Genomic DNA, 18,360 nt, shown 5'->3' with positions numbered 1-18,360 from the left:
ATTTAGACTAGTTTATAGTAGTGTACAATCAGTTTTAGGGCCAGGAAAACTCATATACATGAAATATAGGGAAAACTCACATATTGTGTTGTATCTTACTCAATTTTTGATCATTTTAATTTATTTTTTCTGGAATATGAAAGATACTTCAAAAGTATAATTTTTACAGCTTAGATCATGTAATTTGGTTAAGTATTAGTTGAGTTATAGTAGATTTTGTATTTGAGTGTACTTAGTGTGACGAAAATCACGAATCGCGCGTGTGACAATATTTATGAAAACGACAGTAAAAACAGTGCAAAAGACTTACCTCTGCACGAGCACCCATAATGTTGAAAGGCTCCACTTGGATGCTGACTCCTATATTCCCTGCTGGGCACACTGCAGAGACATGTAAGACAGCAACGGCACTTGCCAGAACAGCATAGAAGAGACGAGTATGGATCGAAGACTTCATCGTGACTTTTGTTGCTGCTCGATGCTGCATTAGCCTGCCTTGCGATTTACATGCCCTTTATACTATTGCTCTGAAATCACTCAGGCCTGTGATCTCACTTCGAAACGTACTAGTTTCATTAAATATGGAGATGTCGGAAAACGAGGAGACGCTATCTCAGGACAGGGTGGAATGCGTTCCTCGCCGTGTCGTGTGATTACTCTGTACAATGGGAATTCCCATCCGGACAAGCGATGTTTTATAGAGTGAAATAATTCGAGAACGCCGCCTGGACCGCACCTAAGCCGAGCGTCCATCTGAAACGGATACATTGACGGATATTGCACTTTCGATCTTGTAAGCTCTGCCGACGACAACGGGTCCTGTAACGAGCTTGGTGGACATACCCCGCGCGATATTCCACTTCAAATCGGATGCAATATTACATTACTGAGTGAATATGCAAAACGCTCATTTCAAAGACATGTGGACAGACATACACAGCACACTATACTCGTAGGTGACATCCCTTGTCAGACCTTCCATGTTCGGCGACGCAAGGCACGTCCTGAAACTTGATGAAGAAAAAGCAGAGCGCTGAATAGACTACTAGTCAGGCATCGTGTACATCGATCGTTCCATAGACTTGCTGACGAGGTAGCAAGGTCCGGTTCGGAAATTCGAGATTGCCGGTCGAAAAGGACAATATGGTTTGGTAATGCAGAGTGTTGCATCGTCCCCAAGTGTCGGGATTCACGGGCGGAAAAAATAAAAAATGCAGAGCTGCTATCCGGACCGTACGTGCGATGGGCATCTTTTGCTTGCATTTGAATATGAGGGAAAGAGGGCTCGCATCCGATGCACTACGACTTAGTATAGATTGTGAGTTAATAAAACACAATGAAATGAGGATACCGACTAATCGCTTTGAGCAATAGAGTTATTTATAGAGAATATCGATGTAATTTGTCGATGCAATTCTCAGATGCATTCTCTTGCCCTAGTATGTGAAAACTATCGTTACTGAAAGCCGCATTGATCTATTCCAATGAGTGATATAGAGCACTCACATTGCAGAATGATACCATGACCTGGAGAGATGGAAAGTCCTGAGGAAGATACGCAGCTCGAGCTGCCGATCGAAGGTCAAGCGGCTCAATTCTGTTTGTGCTTTTGTTGCGTGACCCGAATCTCTAAATGGGTAATCAGACCAGGATGGCCTACATAACATAATAGAACAACACAAATGACATAACCGAGTCGTATTGATAACTGACTCACAACTCGAGAGAAACAAGTAGACTTTCCACAGCCATGAGTATCAAAAGACGGCAAGCGAATAAAAACAGCTTCTATGTCTAATGAAGGATCAATGTCCATCTACTGCTCTACTTGTGTCCATCCCATTCCAGTACAATGTGTCATTGCTGGAACACTACTATGCTAGTACAATACTCAAAAAAAAACAAAAAACAAGAGGGCAAGATCAATTTGATAATCCTGCACAGGACATCCTGAGCTAAGGAGACCAAAAGTGATTTTATAAAGAAGACCAACAATACTGGAGGTATATAACAGTGAATGGAAGTAATAGTCAAGTCACATCCGGATTGAAACACTCTTGCCAACGCTGGCCATGTGCAACGTCCTTGAAATTTAACTTCGTGGAAAATTCGCAACTGAAAACAGTTGTATTCTGTGGCTGCCAGAGAGTCGGACGAATGTCGGGAGGAAGCCATAAAAGTAACTCCCCTTGTGGACTTAATACCCAACCATTGTCAGACAATTTCCACCTCACAAAGCCTTCGTTGACGTCTTGTGTGGATGAGTACGAGGCGACCACGTTGTCTGGCACTCCTCTTGTCATGGAGGAATAACCTTCTTTGCCCAGTACATTCCAAATACGGATTGTCGCATCATAAGAGCAGGAAACAATACGCGAACTATCTAGTGAAAAGGCAACGCAGGTTATGGGACTGGTATGTCCTTTGTACGGCTCAGAAACAATACTTCCATTGCTTGCATCCCAAACAATAACCATCCGATCGTATGACCCGGAAACAAGGTATGCACCGTCAGGTGAGAATGCAACAGACGGGACTATGTCGCTGTGCCCCTCCATCGGTCCAGACTCGATGTGGCCGGTCTGCACGTCACGAATAATGATATTATCATCCGAGTCGCGCGAGGCAACCCGCCTCCCGTCAGGAGAAAAGGCAAGTGGTGCAAAATATTGTTCAGTGCTGTCTTTGGATGCTTTGAAAGGACCGGAAACACGTTTCCAACTTTCGGCAATCCATATGATGACATCGTTTTCGACGGACGCCGACGCAATAAATGTGCCATCTGGTGAGAAGGCAACAGTCCAGATTGCAGACTTGTGCAGTTGTTCTGAACGAGAAATTATGTCCCTGTTTTCGGCATTCCAGACAATGATAGTTCTGTCCGAAGAGCCAGAGACGATACGTGTGCCGTCAGGAGAGAAGACGACAGAAGTAACCCTATCTGCGTGGCCTTTGCACAGCCTGAATACCATCTCACCATCATTTACGTCCCAGATAATTACACTCTCATCGCGAGAACCAGAGACAATTCGTTTCCCATCAGGTGAAAAGGCAACAGAATTGACAAAGTGCCCATGTCCCTCGAATGGTGAAGAAATTACCTCTCCTGTGTTAGCATCCCAAAGTCTTACTGATTTATCAACCGAGCCCGAGACTATCTGACTGCCATCTGGAGAGAAAGCGACAGAAAGAACTAATTCTGTGTGCCTGGCAGAGGTGTCGAATACAACTTTGCCCATCGATGCGTCCCAGAGCCTGACAGTCTTATCACTGGATCCCGAGACAATACGTGACCCATCAGAGGGCAGCAGAGGAAACATAATCTGCATGACCAGTGAATGGGCCAGAAACAATGTCACCGATGTCCACGTCCCGAACTACGATTGTGTCAGCAGAGCCCGACAAAAAACGCTTTCCGTCAGACGAAAATGAGACAGAAGTGACAGTGTTCGAATGCCAAAATGGGCCAGTGACGACGTTCCTGCTCTCCAAGTCCCAGACTCTCACTGTGAAATCACTTGAGCCAGAGACAATGTGCTTGCCGTCGGGCGAGATTGCCACAGACCAGACTTCGTCCGTGTGCCCTACAAAAGGCTCACCAATGGCCCGCCCTGTTGTCGCGTCCCAGACTCGAATCGTCTTGTCATATGAGCCCGAAACGATTCGCTTCCCGTCAAAGGAGAAGACGAAAGAACGTACAGCAGCAGTATGTCCTTCAAGAACATGGACGGTGGACCCGCTCTTGACGTCCCACACTCTTATCATTTTGTCCTCCGACGCCGATGCAATGAGTGTTCCGCCAGGTGAAACTGCGACAGCCCACACACCTTCGGTGTGCCCTTTAAATGGCCCGGAGACCGCTTCCCTCGACTCAATGTCCCAGATTGTGACTGTCCCGTCCCACGACTCGGAGGCGATACGACGGCCGTCTGGGGAGAATGCGACAGAAGTGATACTGAATCCATCGTCTTGAAAAAATTCGCATAGCACCTCACCGCTCTCAATGTCCCAAATTCTGGCTATTCCATCCCGGGAGCCCGACGCGATACGCTTCCCATCAGGCGAGAATGAGACAGAATTAACGCTATCCAAATGTCCCTCCAGTACTTTCAACCATAGTGGTGGTCGTTTCGTCCCTATTCGATCGACTACCACCATCCGAGATGTCTGTTTGGAGTAGTGAGCAGCCACCTTCGAATCGCCCTCCATGAGTGGGAGCGTAGAGACGTAGATATGCGGTGTGCTTTCGGTCATGGGTACGGCGAATGCGGAGGCGAGTCTGCTAGCATCCTTTAAAAATGACGAAGTGTCTGAATCATACTTATAGACAAGGATCAGTGTTTGGTCAGGATCCCAGCAGACCGCACTCACCTCGGACCATGTAGCGGCGACCAGGAGTGTTCGGCTTGCAATTCGACCGACCTGACCCAGCAGACTAAGAACCTCAAACCAGTATAGCAGGCGCTCGTACGCGAATGCCTTTAGTGCGCCTAACAATTCGTGCGAATACCGAGCTTCAGCAAGGTGCTGTGCCCAGTACGTGCACACATATTGCAGATGTGGTGGTAAAGTCTCGTTGATACGGCCCTCGATCCCGATGACATTTTTGTTATATACAAGAGATGATTCGAGATCGCACATATTAAAATGAAGCATGTCCTTCATGACGATAAAACATCGCATGGCGATGGCTGATTGCTGAGAGGCCTTGTCCATGAACCATGCATCGGATGGACATTTGGAAGGGTTTTTATGCTCGCGGCACGGTTGGGGGCAGCACGTGGATAAGAGGTAGTCGGCGAATGATGTGTGGAGTACATGGACGGGTTCGCCTCGTCTGAATACAAGTACACTGCCAAGCTTCGACAGAATTTCACGCGATGGTTCGGTAGACGGCAAACCAAGGATTGCATCAATTACAGTGTCTGAAAGTGGAACACGGCTGAGCAGGACAAGGCCTAAGACTTGCACAAAGCGAGATATAGAAGACGAATCGTCCGTTGCAATGACTCCGGAGTTTCTTAGCACTGACTCATGCAGTTGGTCAAGACCCCTAAATCGATAAGATGCATTGACGAGTTCATCCAGTTTTCGAAACTTCCCAGGACTCTCTGAGACAAGATTGATAGCAGTCGATGCCCATATAAATAAGCCTTCCGAAGCATCGGCTAACTTTTCATCTTCATATCCCACTGCCAGCTCTCCGGGACGGATATATCTGTGTCCGCAATGACATTTCGCATCTCCTGGTCAACGTAGTGTAGAACATCGCGCCTGCTCTCTGCCGATCCTGAATCCAACGCGACCTCATAAACTAAGTTTGGGCGATTCGACAACGCTTTGTTGATATCATCCTCTGGCCGGCTCGTAATGAGGAATCTGAAATTGCGGGGTAGCTTTCCGAACTCCTTTTGTAGGAGCGACATCAATTTTCGTCGAGCGCTAAGCGTGCCACATTCATCCAACGCGTCGAGGACGATGACGACCGGACCCTGCATCTCATCTCTTGTTGCTTTGAGTGGTTCTAATAGAAGCCTATTGAACTGCACTTCCGCAACAGCCTCGCTGATTTGGTTGGTCTTCTGAATAGCAGCTTCGATGTGCCTCGCAATAGACGAGTTAGATAAGGCAAGTTGGAATGCAATCGTCCGGAAAATAGAGGTGAGCCGGTCCTTAGCACCATCGACTCGGTTGAAAAACAGAAATGCACCAAGGCACGACATGTCACGACAGTGCTCTGCAATCGTCGTCGCAATCGTGCTCTTTCCAGTCCCCGCAGCGCCTCGCAGCCATAGGATATTTTGTTCTGTGTCCGATAAAAGCCAATCCATGATTTCGTTTAGAACTTCTATCCGTGTATCTTCAAGGCATCGACCACGTTTAAATGCATTCATGTTATTCGGACAGAGCACATCCTTGAAATCTAACAAAGCTTACTCAGTCCAGTCTCTTTACCATGCTGTTCTACTTACACAAATCATCAACTTTGTCGGAGATCCGCGCGGAAACGAATGCAGTCTGTAGAGCTATGCCCTGTTCAAGTGATCTATTGAATTCTCCGAAACGCTCAATAAACTCGTCAACTTTTGTCCGGCTTTTTTGGATCATCCGTCCTGATATCGAGAATTAGCTTCCCATTGATTTCATGAAACAATCGACATACCAGGAAAATTTCGATTAGTATAGTGTAGGACAAATCTGCAGCACTCGATTGTCTGTTGCAAGAGACTTTCAATTGTTTGCTTCAGCCTCTCGATCTTGCTCGGAAGTGATTTGATATCGATGACGAAATCATAGGCATCCGCCATGACAATGACCAAATGGTCGACTTTGCGATCTGTCTCGATCTGGTGGGACACGGCCTAGAGAATACATAAATCTAGGTATATCAGAATATATCAAGCTAGATTAAAGGTACCTTGTGCAATGCTGACGCCAGCCGCCAAGCTGCGTTCACATATGGATGAAGCTATGTCTGATGAGCAAACTCTGTCGAATTTATAGATACTCAAGGACATACGGTGGATAAATTGTCAACGACCTTAACTAGAATTCCCGTCTTTTCTACTAGTGCTAAGATAGACTTCCCCAGATCTCCCTCTTCATCCGAAATCGACAACCTTTGCTCCGTTACATAATTTGTCCCACCAGAGTGGTCCAGCCTACGTACTGCCTCAATCGCGGTATTGACATCAGGGCCGAGATCCACAGATGTGACAGTCGCATTCAACAGATGAATAACAAGAGTTGGCTCTCCGTAATTCTTCCCTACTGGTGCGTTGAGAGGAAGATGAGCTAGGAATAGCGTATGGTGAGCAATTCGTTGATGAAAAGGGAAAGTGAAAACACACCCGGCCCGTTGATACATTTTCCGGATAACTCGCCGAGTTCTATATCGATCGTACCGATGCATGTATCATCTCGAAATGGGATCGCCGATTTATGCAGGACCTTGATAAATACGATCGTGGACGGATCTGCTGCTGGGCTATACCACTGACATGAATTCCTGATGTCGAATTCAAAGCGGAGAGAGATACACGCACAAACAATGACAGGGTCTCGTTCCAAGTCTGTGATTTGTCCTTGACCGTGCGCGTCTTCTTCCAAGACACATTTCGACATAGACGTTTGACACTTTGTTGTGCAGTGAACGATTCCACCGCACACTATCAACACGGATCACTGAAGAAACATGTCGATGTAGCCGCCGACAGGTTCCCCCAGGATTAAGTGAAAGGACATACCCTGTACGTTGAGCATGGTGCACGTTGTGGAAGTAGACGTACCTCCCTCCACCCATGTGCGTCGCCTCAATCTGGATCCTATGAGTTGTTGGAAGCACAGTGGACGCTCGAGTAAAGGTAAACCTCCGACGGAGGACTATAAAATCCACTCAAACGCGACGGTCAAGTCATGTGTCTTCGGGTTTACCCAGCTCGCGATCGCTATCTCAACAACCCATGTGGAAATTTCACTGTTTAAATAAACAGACAACTGGTATGTATATACAACAGCTCTTCTGTGTTGTTCGTTTGCTGATTCAAAGCTTGAATGGAATGAATGTCCCAAGAATGGTAAGAAGCTGCAAGATAGTACTAAGCAAACTAATAAAACCGCTTCCATGTCTAAGCAACGATTATCATTACTTGCTGCTCAATTTGCAAAACTACACAAGGATGTTCTCAGCTATAGCAGCAAAGAGCATTTATAAAAGGATAGATTAGTAATATTGGAGATACATAATAGTGAATGGAAGGAAAAAAACAGTCAAAGTTGTACATCCGGATTGAAACATTCATGCCAACACCAGCCATGTGCGACGTCCTTGAAATTCAGATTTGTGGAAAATTCGCAACTGAATACAGCCGTGTTCTGTGGCCGCCAAAGAGTCGGACGAATGTCAGGTGGAAGCCATAACAGCAACTCGCCTTGAGGACCTAACACCCATCCGTTGTCTGCAAGAGCCCAACTTGCAAGACCATCGTCGACGTCTTGTATGTGGGAGCATGAGGGTACTACATTGCCTTGCAAACTCCTAGTCGTTAAAGAATCGTCTTCTTTGCCTGTTATCTCCCAGATACGTATTGTTGTGTCAAAGGAGCAGGAGACAATACGTGAACCGTCTGGTGAAAAGGCGATGCAACTAACAGGACTGGTGTGTCCTTCATATGGTTTAGAAACGATATTTCCACTGCTGGCATCCCGCACAATAACTGTCCGATCGTAGGACGCAGAAACAAGGTATGCCCCGTCAGGTGAAAACGCAACGGACGTGACTTTGTTGCCGTGCCCCTCCAGCGGTCCAGACTTGATGTGGCCACTCTGCACGTCACGAATGATGATATCATTGTCCGAACTGCGCGAGGCAATACACCTCCCGTCGGGAGAGAAGGCAAGTGGCGCAAACTCCTGTAAGTTGCTGTCTTCAATTGCTTTGAAAGGTCCGGAAACACTTTTCCCGCCTGCGGCATTCCAGATGACAACGTCGTTGTCGACAGACGCTGATGCGATAAGTGTACCATCCGGTGAGAAGGCAACAATGTCAATTGCAGTCGTGTGCATTTGTTCAGATTGAGCAAGCATGTCACCGTTTTCAGCATCCCAGATAATGATGGTCTTGTCAAAAGAGCTAGAGACAATATGTGTGCCATCAAGAGAGAAGACAACAGAAGCAACAGTGTCGGTGTGCCCTTTGAGCGGCTTGAATGTCATCTTACCACTTTCTACGTCCCAGACAATGACACTCTTATCCTGAGAACCAGATACAATTCGTTTCCCATCAGACGAAAAGGCAACAGAATTAACAATGTGTCGATGTCCCTCAAACGGTACAGAAGCTACTTGCCCAGTGCTGGCGTCCCAGAGTCTCACTGTTTTGTCAAATGAGCCTGACGCTATCCGACTACCGTCTGGAGAGAAAGCAACAGACACAATTGCTTCTGTGTGCCTGGCAGACGTGTCAGATACAATCTTGCCCATCGATGCGTCCCAGAGTCTGACAGTCTTGTCACTGGAACCCGAGACAATGTGTGACCCATCAGGTGAGAAGGCAACAGAATTAACAGTATTTGCATGGCTGGTGAAAGGACCAGAAACAATATCACCATTCTCCACGTTCCAGACAATGATTGTATTATCTGCAGAACCTGACACAACACACCTTCCGTCAGGCGAAAATGCGACGGAAGTGACAATGTTTGAATGCCGAAATGGGCCAGCAACAGCTTGCCTACTCTCCATGTCCCAGACTATCACTGTGTCATCACGCGAGCCAGAGACAATACGCATACCATCAGGCGAGGCTGCCAGACACCGAATTTCGTCGGTGTGCTCAACGAAAGGCTCGTCAATAGCCTGTCCAGTTATCGCGTCCCAGATTCGAATTGTCTTGTCCTTGGAGCCTGAAAATATTCGCTTCCCATCAGAGGAGAAGGTGACAGAACGTACAGCAGCCGTATGTCCCTCGAGAACATGAACAGCGGACCCGTTCTTGACGTCCCACACTCTTATCGTCGTGTCCATCGAGGCCGACACAATGTGCGTTCCGTCAGGTGCAAATGCGACAGCCCAAACACCTTCGGTATGCCCTTCAAATGATCCTGAGACCACCACCCTCGATTCAATGTCCCAAATCGTGACTGCCCCGCGAGCTGACCCAAAGGCGATGCGAAGGCCGTCTGGTGAGAATGCGACGGAACCGACCTCGGCTCCATTCTCTTCGAAAAATTCGCATAGCGCTTCACCGTTCTCAATGTCCCAGAGTCTTACTGTCCCGTCGCAGGAGCCTGACGCGACACACTTCCCATCAGGTGAGAATGCGACAGACCGAACAGTATTTGAGTGTCCTTCCAAGACCCTCAACCACAGTGGTGGCCATTTCGTCCCTATTCGATCCACTTCTACCACCCGAGACGTCTGTTTCGAGTAGTGGGCTGCGAATTCCGATTCGCCCTTCATGAGTGGGAGCATAGAGACGTAGATATGCGGCGTGCTTTCGGCTATAGGGATAGCAAATTCGTCGGCAAGTCTGCTAGCATCCTTTAGAAACGACGAAATGTCTGAATCATGCTGCTAGACGAGAATTAACGCCAGTACACAACTGAGCTCGATGTTGCTCACCTCGGACCACGCAGCAGCGTCCATGAGTGCCCGGCTTGCAACACTGCGCACTAGGCCCAGTAGGCCAACCACCTCAAACCAATATAACAACCGCTTGCGCGCGAGTGTTGTCAACTCATCCAACAGCTCGCACGAGTACGGTGCATCGATGAGGTGCTGTGCCCAGTACACGCACGCATATTGCAGATGCGGCGGTAATGTCTCGTTGATTCGACCCTCGATCCCGGTAACTTTCTTGTTGCGTATGAAAGACGATTCGAGACCACACATGTCAAAATGAAGCATTTCCTTCATGACGATAAAGCACCGCATGGCAATGGTGGACTGCTGGGAGGCTTTGTTAATGAACCATGGATTGGATGGACATTTGGAAAGGTGCATATGCTGGCTACCCGGTTGGGAGCAGCCTGAGTGCGTGGATAAGAGGTAGTCAGCGAATGAGGTATGGAGTACATGAACGGGTTCGCCTCGTCTGAATACAAGTACACTGCCAAGCTTCGACAGAATTTCACGCGATGGTTCGGTGGGTGACAAACCGAGGATTGCATCGATTATTGTGTCTGAAAGTGGAACGCGGCTGAGCAGGACAAGGCCTAAGACTTGCACAAAGTGAGCTATAGAAGACGAATCGTCCGTTGCAATGACTCCAGAGTTCCGCAGGACCGAGTCATACAGCTGGTCAAGACCCTTCAATTGATGAGATGCATTGACGAGTTCATCCAGTTTTCGAAACCTCCTAGGACTCTCTAAGACAAGCTTGATGGCAGTCGATGCCCATATAAATAATCCTTCCGAAGCATCGGCTAACTTTTTCATCTTTGTATCCCATTGCCAGCTCTCCGGGATGGATATATCTGCGTCTGCTATGACATTTCGCATCTCCTGGTCAACGTAGTGTAGAACGTCGCGCCTGCTCGCCGCCGATCCTGAATCCAACGCAAGCTCATAAACTAAGTCCGGGTGGTTTGACATTGCTTTGTTGATATCATCCTCTGGTCGGCTCGTAATGAGGAATCTGAAATTGCGGGGTAGCTTTCCGAACTCCTTTTGTAGGAGCGACATCAATTTTCGTCGAGCGCTAAGCGTGCCACATTCATCCAATGCGTCGAGGACGATGACGACCGGACCCTGCATCTCACCTCTCGCTGCTTTGAGTGGTTCTAACAGAAGCCTATTGAACTGCACTTCTGCAACAGCCTCATTGATCTGGTTGCTCTTCTGAATAGCAGCCTCGACCTGCCTTGCAATAGACGAGTCAAATAAGGCAAGTTGGAATGCAATCGTCCGGAAAATAGAAGTAAGTTGATCCTCAGCACCATCCACTCGATTGAAAAACAGGAATGCACCAAGGCACGACATCTCACGACAGTGCTCTGCAATCGTCGTCGCAATCGTGCTCTTTCCGGATCCCGCGACGCCGCGCAACCATAGGATGTTTTGCTCCGTGTCTGATAAAAGCCAATTCATGATTTCGTTTAGAACCTCTATCCGCGTATCTTCAAGGCATCGCCCACGCTTAAATGCGTTCATGTCATTCGGGCAGAGCATATCCTTGAAATCTAATCGAAGCCTGCTTAGTCTGTGGACTCAATAGTAAACTGTTCCACCTACGCATATCATCAACTTTATCCGAGATTCGCGCGGAAACGAATGCAGTCTGTAGAATGATGCCTTGTTCGAGCGACCTCTTAAGATCTCCGAAACGCCCGATGAACTCGTCGACCTTTGGCCGGCTCATCTGGAGCATCCGCTCTGATGTGGAAGTTAGTTACTTGCTAAATTCGGCATCACATGTTCGACATACGAGGGAAGTTGCGATCAGTATAGTGCAGGACAAATCTGCAGCACTCAATTGTCTGCTGTGAGAGACTCTCGATTGTCCGCTTCATCCTTTCGATCTTGTTAGGAAGTGATTTGACATCGGTGACAAAATCGTAAGTATCCTCCATGAGATAGACCAAATTGACGAGTTTATCATCTGTCTCAATCTGGTGAGACACGGCCTAGAAATACATGAGTCTAGGCGTTCAAACCGTATCAAGTGGATCGAAGGTACTTTGAGTAATGCTGACGCCAGCTGCCAAGCCGCGTTCACATATGGATGAAGCTGGAGCTCATGAGCAAATTCAGAAAAAGCTATAGCACCTCAAGAACGTACAGTAGATAACTTATCAATGATGTTGACAAGTACTCCTGTCTTTTCAACTAGTGCCAATAAAGACTTCCCCAGATCCCTTTCTTCATTTAGCGTCGACAGACATTGGTTCACCGAATCATCGGGCCCAGTGAGGTGGGCCACTCTAGGTACTGCCTCAATCGCGGTATCGAGATCGGTGCTGAGATCCACAGATGTGATGGTCGCATCCAGCAGACGAACGACCAGAGTTGGCTTTCCATAATTCTTTCCCGCAGGTGCATCGAAAGGAAGATGAGCTAGGATGAGCTCATGATGAGTGATATGTAGATGAAAGTGCGAGTAAAAACACACCCGGCCCGTTGATACATCTTCCGGATAACTCCACGAGTTCGATGTTGATCGAGCCAATACAAGTATCGTCGCGAAATGGAATTGATGATTTATGCAGCATCTTGATCGTAACGATCGTGGACACATCTACTGTCGGGCTGCATTTATTGACATGAATCCCTACTGTCGAAACAGAGTGGATGGTGTACGTACAATGACAAGGTCTCATTCCAAATGTGTGATTTATCCTTGATCGCACGCGTCTTCCGAAGGACACCACCAAGACATATTTCGACAAGAATATTTGGTACTTTGCTGTGCAACGAACGATCCCACTGTAGACTGTCGACACGTATCACTGAAAAGCATATCCACGTTAAACCTCGCCTGGGACACTGGAATCAGGAGGACAAACACACCCCTGAAGTTGAGCATTGCACTCATGGTGGACATGGGTAAGGAGGGACAGGGTACACCGTGCCCTCTACTCAGTATTGCTTCGATCTAGGTCATGTGGATTGGAAGTATGATAGACGCTCAGTGTCACAATCAGTGTAACCGGTCCGTCCGTCTACATGAAAAGTCACCTCAAACTGCTGTACTGTCTCCTCAAAAGAAAATAGTGAATTCTTTGCCACGTGATGCAGGTTGCCTCGGCTATGTGTCAGTCGTAGCATCAGTCTTCGGGCAGAATACTTTGAAAGATATCTGCAAATGAAGAACAACAACAACCCTCAGGATTAGCCCTACCCCTTTATTGTGAACAACTGGGGCAGGAGCCAATTTGACTAAAAGCTGAAAAGACATTAAGTACTAAGAATTGAGTGGAGTGCTACTAGCCTACTACCATTCATATGGGCGACTGTAATTCCAAGTGTGGTGACAACACTGAATTCAAAAAGGAAATTGATAGCAAAAGTGTATCTACCAGATTTCATTATGTGTTCTTATCTAATGTAAAGTTATGTAAGATCATGAACATGAAGAACTGAAATTTATGTACACTCAAAAAAAATAATTACTCAAATTCTAATACAAGTGGGAGAATCATTACATTCATTAGTTTCTGGGTGACTAGGCAGAGTGCAGGTGTGAGTTTATGGATTGTTGTAGACTCTGAAATTTTGAACAAAAATTTTGCAAAGTCAAAAAGGTCACATAATCTAGCACAGTATGTTTCATTTCGGCCTGTGCATGCTATTAGCAGATGAATGATAACGACAATTCACTCAATAATCCCACTGACATATGAATACACCTAGTACATATTCCTCTAGTTGAACAACATCGTGTATCATACACTAATACATGAACTCAAGAATAGAGAAACTACAGTATCATGCCCGTTTTTCAGTTTCGATCCCAAGAATACATCCCGGCGTAAGACTTGGCCTTGCACGCGCTTCTGAAGTGGAATCATTCACTACTTTCGCGGCTCCAACTTCCATATTGGAGATAGCCGGTCCTGCACCACGCATTTGCAACAGCGCAAGTGTTGCAGTACGAGCACTTCCGTCTTCTTCACCTTCGGTCCTGCCATCCATCTCGTGATGAACGATGGATTTGACGTTGAAAGGTAGCGCTGAGGAAGGTAGACGAAGCGCGGGAGCGGATGTACATGTTGAACGGCCGCTCAAGTCCATCGAGGGAGGTGTCAAGAGGTACGCCATACCAACCGGGCAAGGAGCAGTTCGATCCTGTCCTATCTGCTGCGTGGTTGTTGCTAGCGTCCCGTACTCCGAGTTAACCGAGCAGCGTCTCGACATTTGACGAGGAGAAAAGCACGGCGAAGGATGCAATAATGCACCCCGTTTCTGCTCGAATATACCTTCAAGTCGCTGAGTTTGATTGCCGTGCGGAGGGAGATAAGGAGAAGTTGAAGGTGAAGGTAACTGTCTAGGCCGAGATGACATGTTGTCTACTGACGAAATCAGCTCCGAAATCGGGGGTAATTGTATGATATTCGCGTGCTTGTGCCGTGGCGAGCGAGGCAGGACCGCAGGACCGGTCTCCTCTGCTGTAATCTCGTCCTCCTCGTCGCTAGTCGCAACCGTTTTCATTTCGTCGTCTTCTTCATCTCCGTCTTCGTCAATGTCAGACAATTGTTCAAGCTCTTCATCTGCGTCGGATAGGTCCTGAACAGCAGTCGTCTGTCGCTTTTTGCAAGTCCGATTCGTCTCGTCTTCGTCCGCGTGCTTCCGCTTCCTGCCGACGCCGTCTCTTTTGCATTCTTCGTTACAGCAGCATCTAGTACAGGACGTGGCAGCAAAACCGTCATCCCCTTGACTCTCGGCAGCGTCGATTCGTTGCAGAAGAGAACGAACAAATAGAACGGTGCGTTCCAAGATATCGAGCTTGAATTCACGCTCCGATACGGGTTGCTTCTTGGATGCCTTCTTTCCAACCGTCGGCGAAGCTTGTGATGGCTCTGGACATCATCTGTCAGGAAACAAATATGACAAAGCGACGCAAACAGAATTTGAGTACCATGACAGTCTCCATCCTCATCGTCGTATTCCTTCGCCGAAGCAAAGTCTGGAGGAACAAGGATTTTCAGCTCCTCGAGAGCATTATTTATCTTTCCACGGCGGGCTTTCTCGATGCGAGAATGGTTGGCTTTACGAGCTGCTTCCCTCGCTGCGCGCGATGACGGGCCGTTACCTGAAGCGGGCTTACGACCGCGCTTCTTTCTAACTTGCTGAACTTGAACAGAGCTCGGCGGACCAGTCACACAGCCGGATGCGACCAGTCTTGGGGAGGGAGACTCAGAAGTATTGGGTGACGGTAGCAGTGCTGGGAGAGCTGTGATGGCCTGGAGCTTAGCACGCCGTGGTGGATTCACGCTCGCTGCATACATTGACGGTGTGCCAGAGGTGCTCGTAACTGTGCGGGGTGCTGTGGTTGACGAGGACAATAGGTGGCGTCAAGTGTCTCTGGGGTGGAGAGAGATAACGAAGGGCGAGGTATAAGAGGACGGGAAGGAGAGAACTGCTCGTGTGCGCATAAACGTGCGCAACCGAAGGCGACGTCAGCAGAGAGAGAACATTGTCCATTTAAAAACAACCGTGCTGTGCCTCCGTTTTGACTTTGATATGTGTGTCGCACGACCGTAGTAAATCTTGCCTCTGATTGGCCAACGCTCACACACGTGCATCCGTTTCGTTCCATTTCGGCGTCTACACTGCAGACAGTAAAGCCGAAGACGTGTGGACGGCAACAGTGCAAGCCTTGAGCTGTACATAATTGGAGAATCGCTACATTCATCGTTGGCTGTAACTGGGAAAACGTACATACAGAGAGAGAGTTGACTTCAGAGGACTTCAACTTGAACCAGCGACAAACGCACGTGTTGTGTACCACCACAGTTATCGGCCTTCCCCACGAAAAACGGCACTTGTAGAAGCTGTCTACATAAGATAGACATCTCGTATTATCTCCTTCACACGGAGCACTTGTGCTTGGCTCGTCCGTCTTTCGTAGGCTGGGAAGTCATTTCGACAGGTGGAACACTGGAGAGCAATGACAGCGATATGCCATGCCGTAAATGCATTCCATAAATGGCAACTTATCACGTGTTGCGAAGCTTCAACTTGCTCCTGCCGCACTTCGCCTCATTTCAACCTTTCATCCTGGAATGTGTAACCTTAACATACAACAAGGCACCTCTTTATGAGCGGATACTCTGTTTCCTACTTGTTTGAAATCATCACATTTCTATAAAGAAACACATACTTGTATGCTACAACAGATTATATCGATTTACTAAAACAGGCAAAATTTCTTCGTTTGCAGAACTACTATAAGCTTTGTAACATCCATATCTATTAAAACTCTTGATTATTTCTGACTATCAGTTGCACTCGAACGTTTGTAGACATGCGAACGACAGAAATGCTGCTTAATGAGAACACCCACACATTCACCCTTCACCTGCGACGACTGCTACCAACGCTAAGCGTCTCACCATGTCCGTTACGGTATGAACCGTCACAGCGTTTATAGTACATATCCCTCGTTGGATCGCGTGTGTCACCTTGGATAATGACGTCCTTGTGGTTGGGAATACTGTTGCAGTTCCTTGGGTCAGCGCTTTTACAAACGTTATCGTAATGTTTTTCCTTCACCCGCGAACAAAGTCTGGGATGATCGGATCAGCCGACTACGCACCCCTCTTCGTTTTCTGATAATAAATGAATACTCACCCGTGGTTTGAAGAGTTACGTGTGCACTTGTATTTCACATCTGTTGTCCTTGATCCATCGCAGTAGTTAGTTATGTCGACCTTACACATAATTTGATCAAACGATTTGTGAAGCGCAGTTTTCAAGTATGCCTATAAGTGACTTCTTTCAATGAGCTGAGGCTTAGAAAGAAGAACTTAAACTTACAACTCCGAGAACCTGGGACTTGGACTAAAGAATATAAGATCTCAGAGTGTATGCTCTTTGTTTATATACCATTCATTCTCAATTATTAAAGTAGGAGAAATTGAGTATTAAACAACCTTATGCGTAAAATAGAAATTTTCTCTGTGTATTAGGAACGCTTTGCAGACATGAAGTTGCATACTGTGAGCCAAGACGTGGACACAACCTCAACAGCAACTCAACAGAGTCGACTGAAAAGTCCATGTGCATTACTACTATGGGCCAATAGAAATATTACTATAAGATTCCAGCTATACACTACTGCTTGCACATTTGTCACCATACATGTCTAAAGCATATGTAGGGAACGATACCGCATGAGTGAAACGGGAGCAAACATTCAATAATCTTGACCGTATCCAGTTTGTGTTATTAAAATATTTGGTGCAAGATACACTACCACTGTACCAATTCCCTGAGTGTCCTTGGCACTTTCTATGTCATTCCAGTAATATAAGTGGTAACTGTATTCTGCACCTCTTTCTTAGCATTATCCTGCAGAGATATTACCCAAACTCAAAGTCCTTTTTAACTAAATTTGAACACAGAAGACATTGCTAAAATTTCGCATAAACAGGCTTCAAGAGCCTTTCGCTTACTAATCGAGTGAAATATGTATTGCAAAAGAGAGTAGTTTGCTAGACTAAAATTGGACTGTGTCCGGGATTGCAATAGGTTCAAATGAAATATCTCACTTCTCAGAATATAATTATAACTTCTATCTTTAGAACATCTTTGTGGTGCTTTGGACTATGTCTTTATCCCATTATTAGTAGACTACTGTATAGACAAGATGTCAACAGTCTTTGCTGCAGTTATTAGCTGAAGTGAGATGATCATGCAATATCCTATAGCAATGTTCTCACAGCAGGATTGATGTCCAGGAGTTCCGAGGAATGTACTCTTTGTATGTGAATAATGCACCTGTTCTTACTATGTAGGACTAGATGCTATGTTTTACTGTGTAGACATGCTCCTTATGTATATAGTATATTTAGCTTCGAAGACATTCGCTTTGTAGTTGTATAGAGGGTGAGAATCTAAGAAATGAAAACAGTTGTTGAAGTGTGCCATTATCTTTGTTTACATAAACTATGGTTTCTGCCTAATTCTTTGGTATAAGCATGAGAGTAGACAGCTCAATTGGGCTGTCTCAGTGAATTCCTAGATTTATGTATCTGCCATTTATTAAGCTCAAGGAACACAATGCTTAAGGTACATAAATCGTATATTTTCGAATCAATGTAATGAATTTGTAGATTTAAGTCATACTAAACCCTTTGTACTTTTTTACAATTAGGATACTGATGCAAAGACGACTTACAGTGTGTGTCAAAAGTATTG

The 18,360-nt window shown here is 46.5% G+C and overlaps 4 protein-coding genes across 4 annotated transcripts; all 4 read right to left on the bottom strand.

The window, feature by feature from the left end:
• Positions 1-736: 736 nt before the first annotated feature.
• Positions 737-3,239, bottom strand: FOMMEDRAFT_160178 (WD40 repeat-like protein; the record flags this gene model as incomplete). Its single annotated transcript, XM_007269992.1, has 5 exons — positions 737-859; positions 976-1,010; positions 1,065-1,299; positions 1,507-1,629; positions 2,040-3,239. The coding sequence occupies 5 exons, from the start codon at positions 3,237-3,239 to the stop codon at positions 737-739; spliced, it is 1,716 nt and encodes a 571-aa protein (XP_007270054.1).
• A 244-nt stretch (positions 3,240-3,483) lies between these two features.
• FOMMEDRAFT_50069 (WD40 repeat-like protein) lies at positions 3,484-4,104 on the bottom strand (the record flags this gene model as incomplete). Its single annotated transcript, XM_007269837.1, has 1 exon — positions 3,484-4,104. A coding segment is annotated over one exon (621 nt), but the record flags the coding sequence as incomplete, so codon positions are not given.
• Positions 4,105-7,721: 3,617 nt separating this feature from the next.
• FOMMEDRAFT_22826 (WD40 repeat-like protein) lies at positions 7,722-12,710 on the bottom strand (the record flags this gene model as incomplete). Its single annotated transcript, XM_007269764.1, has 7 exons — positions 7,722-10,074; positions 10,123-11,681; positions 11,734-11,874; positions 11,927-12,125; positions 12,179-12,229; positions 12,281-12,555; positions 12,611-12,710. The coding sequence occupies 7 exons, from the start codon at positions 12,708-12,710 to the stop codon at positions 7,771-7,773; spliced, it is 4,629 nt and encodes a 1,542-aa protein (XP_007269826.1). The 3' UTR covers positions 7,722-7,770.
• A 1,216-nt stretch (positions 12,711-13,926) lies between these two features.
• On the bottom strand, positions 13,927-16,054 carry FOMMEDRAFT_170324 (uncharacterized protein; the record flags this gene model as incomplete). The annotated part of the gene is made up of 3 exons (XM_007269991.1): positions 15,936-16,054; positions 15,077-15,865; positions 13,927-15,017 (listed from the first exon to the last, which is right to left on the bottom strand). Exons 2-3 carry the CDS (start codon positions 15,444-15,446, stop codon positions 13,927-13,929), a joined length of 1,461 nt encoding a protein of 486 aa, XP_007270053.1. The 5' UTR covers positions 15,447-15,865; positions 15,936-16,054.
• Positions 16,055-18,360: the final 2,306 nt, after the last annotated feature.

The sequence above is a fragment of the Fomitiporia mediterranea genome (assembly GCF_000271605.1).
Source record: "Fomitiporia mediterranea MF3/22 unplaced genomic scaffold FOMMEscaffold_11, whole genome shotgun sequence".
Lineage (NCBI taxonomy): Eukaryota > Fungi > Basidiomycota > Agaricomycetes > Hymenochaetales > Hymenochaetaceae > Fomitiporia > Fomitiporia mediterranea.
This window is presented reverse-complemented; position numbering and strand designations above follow the sequence as displayed.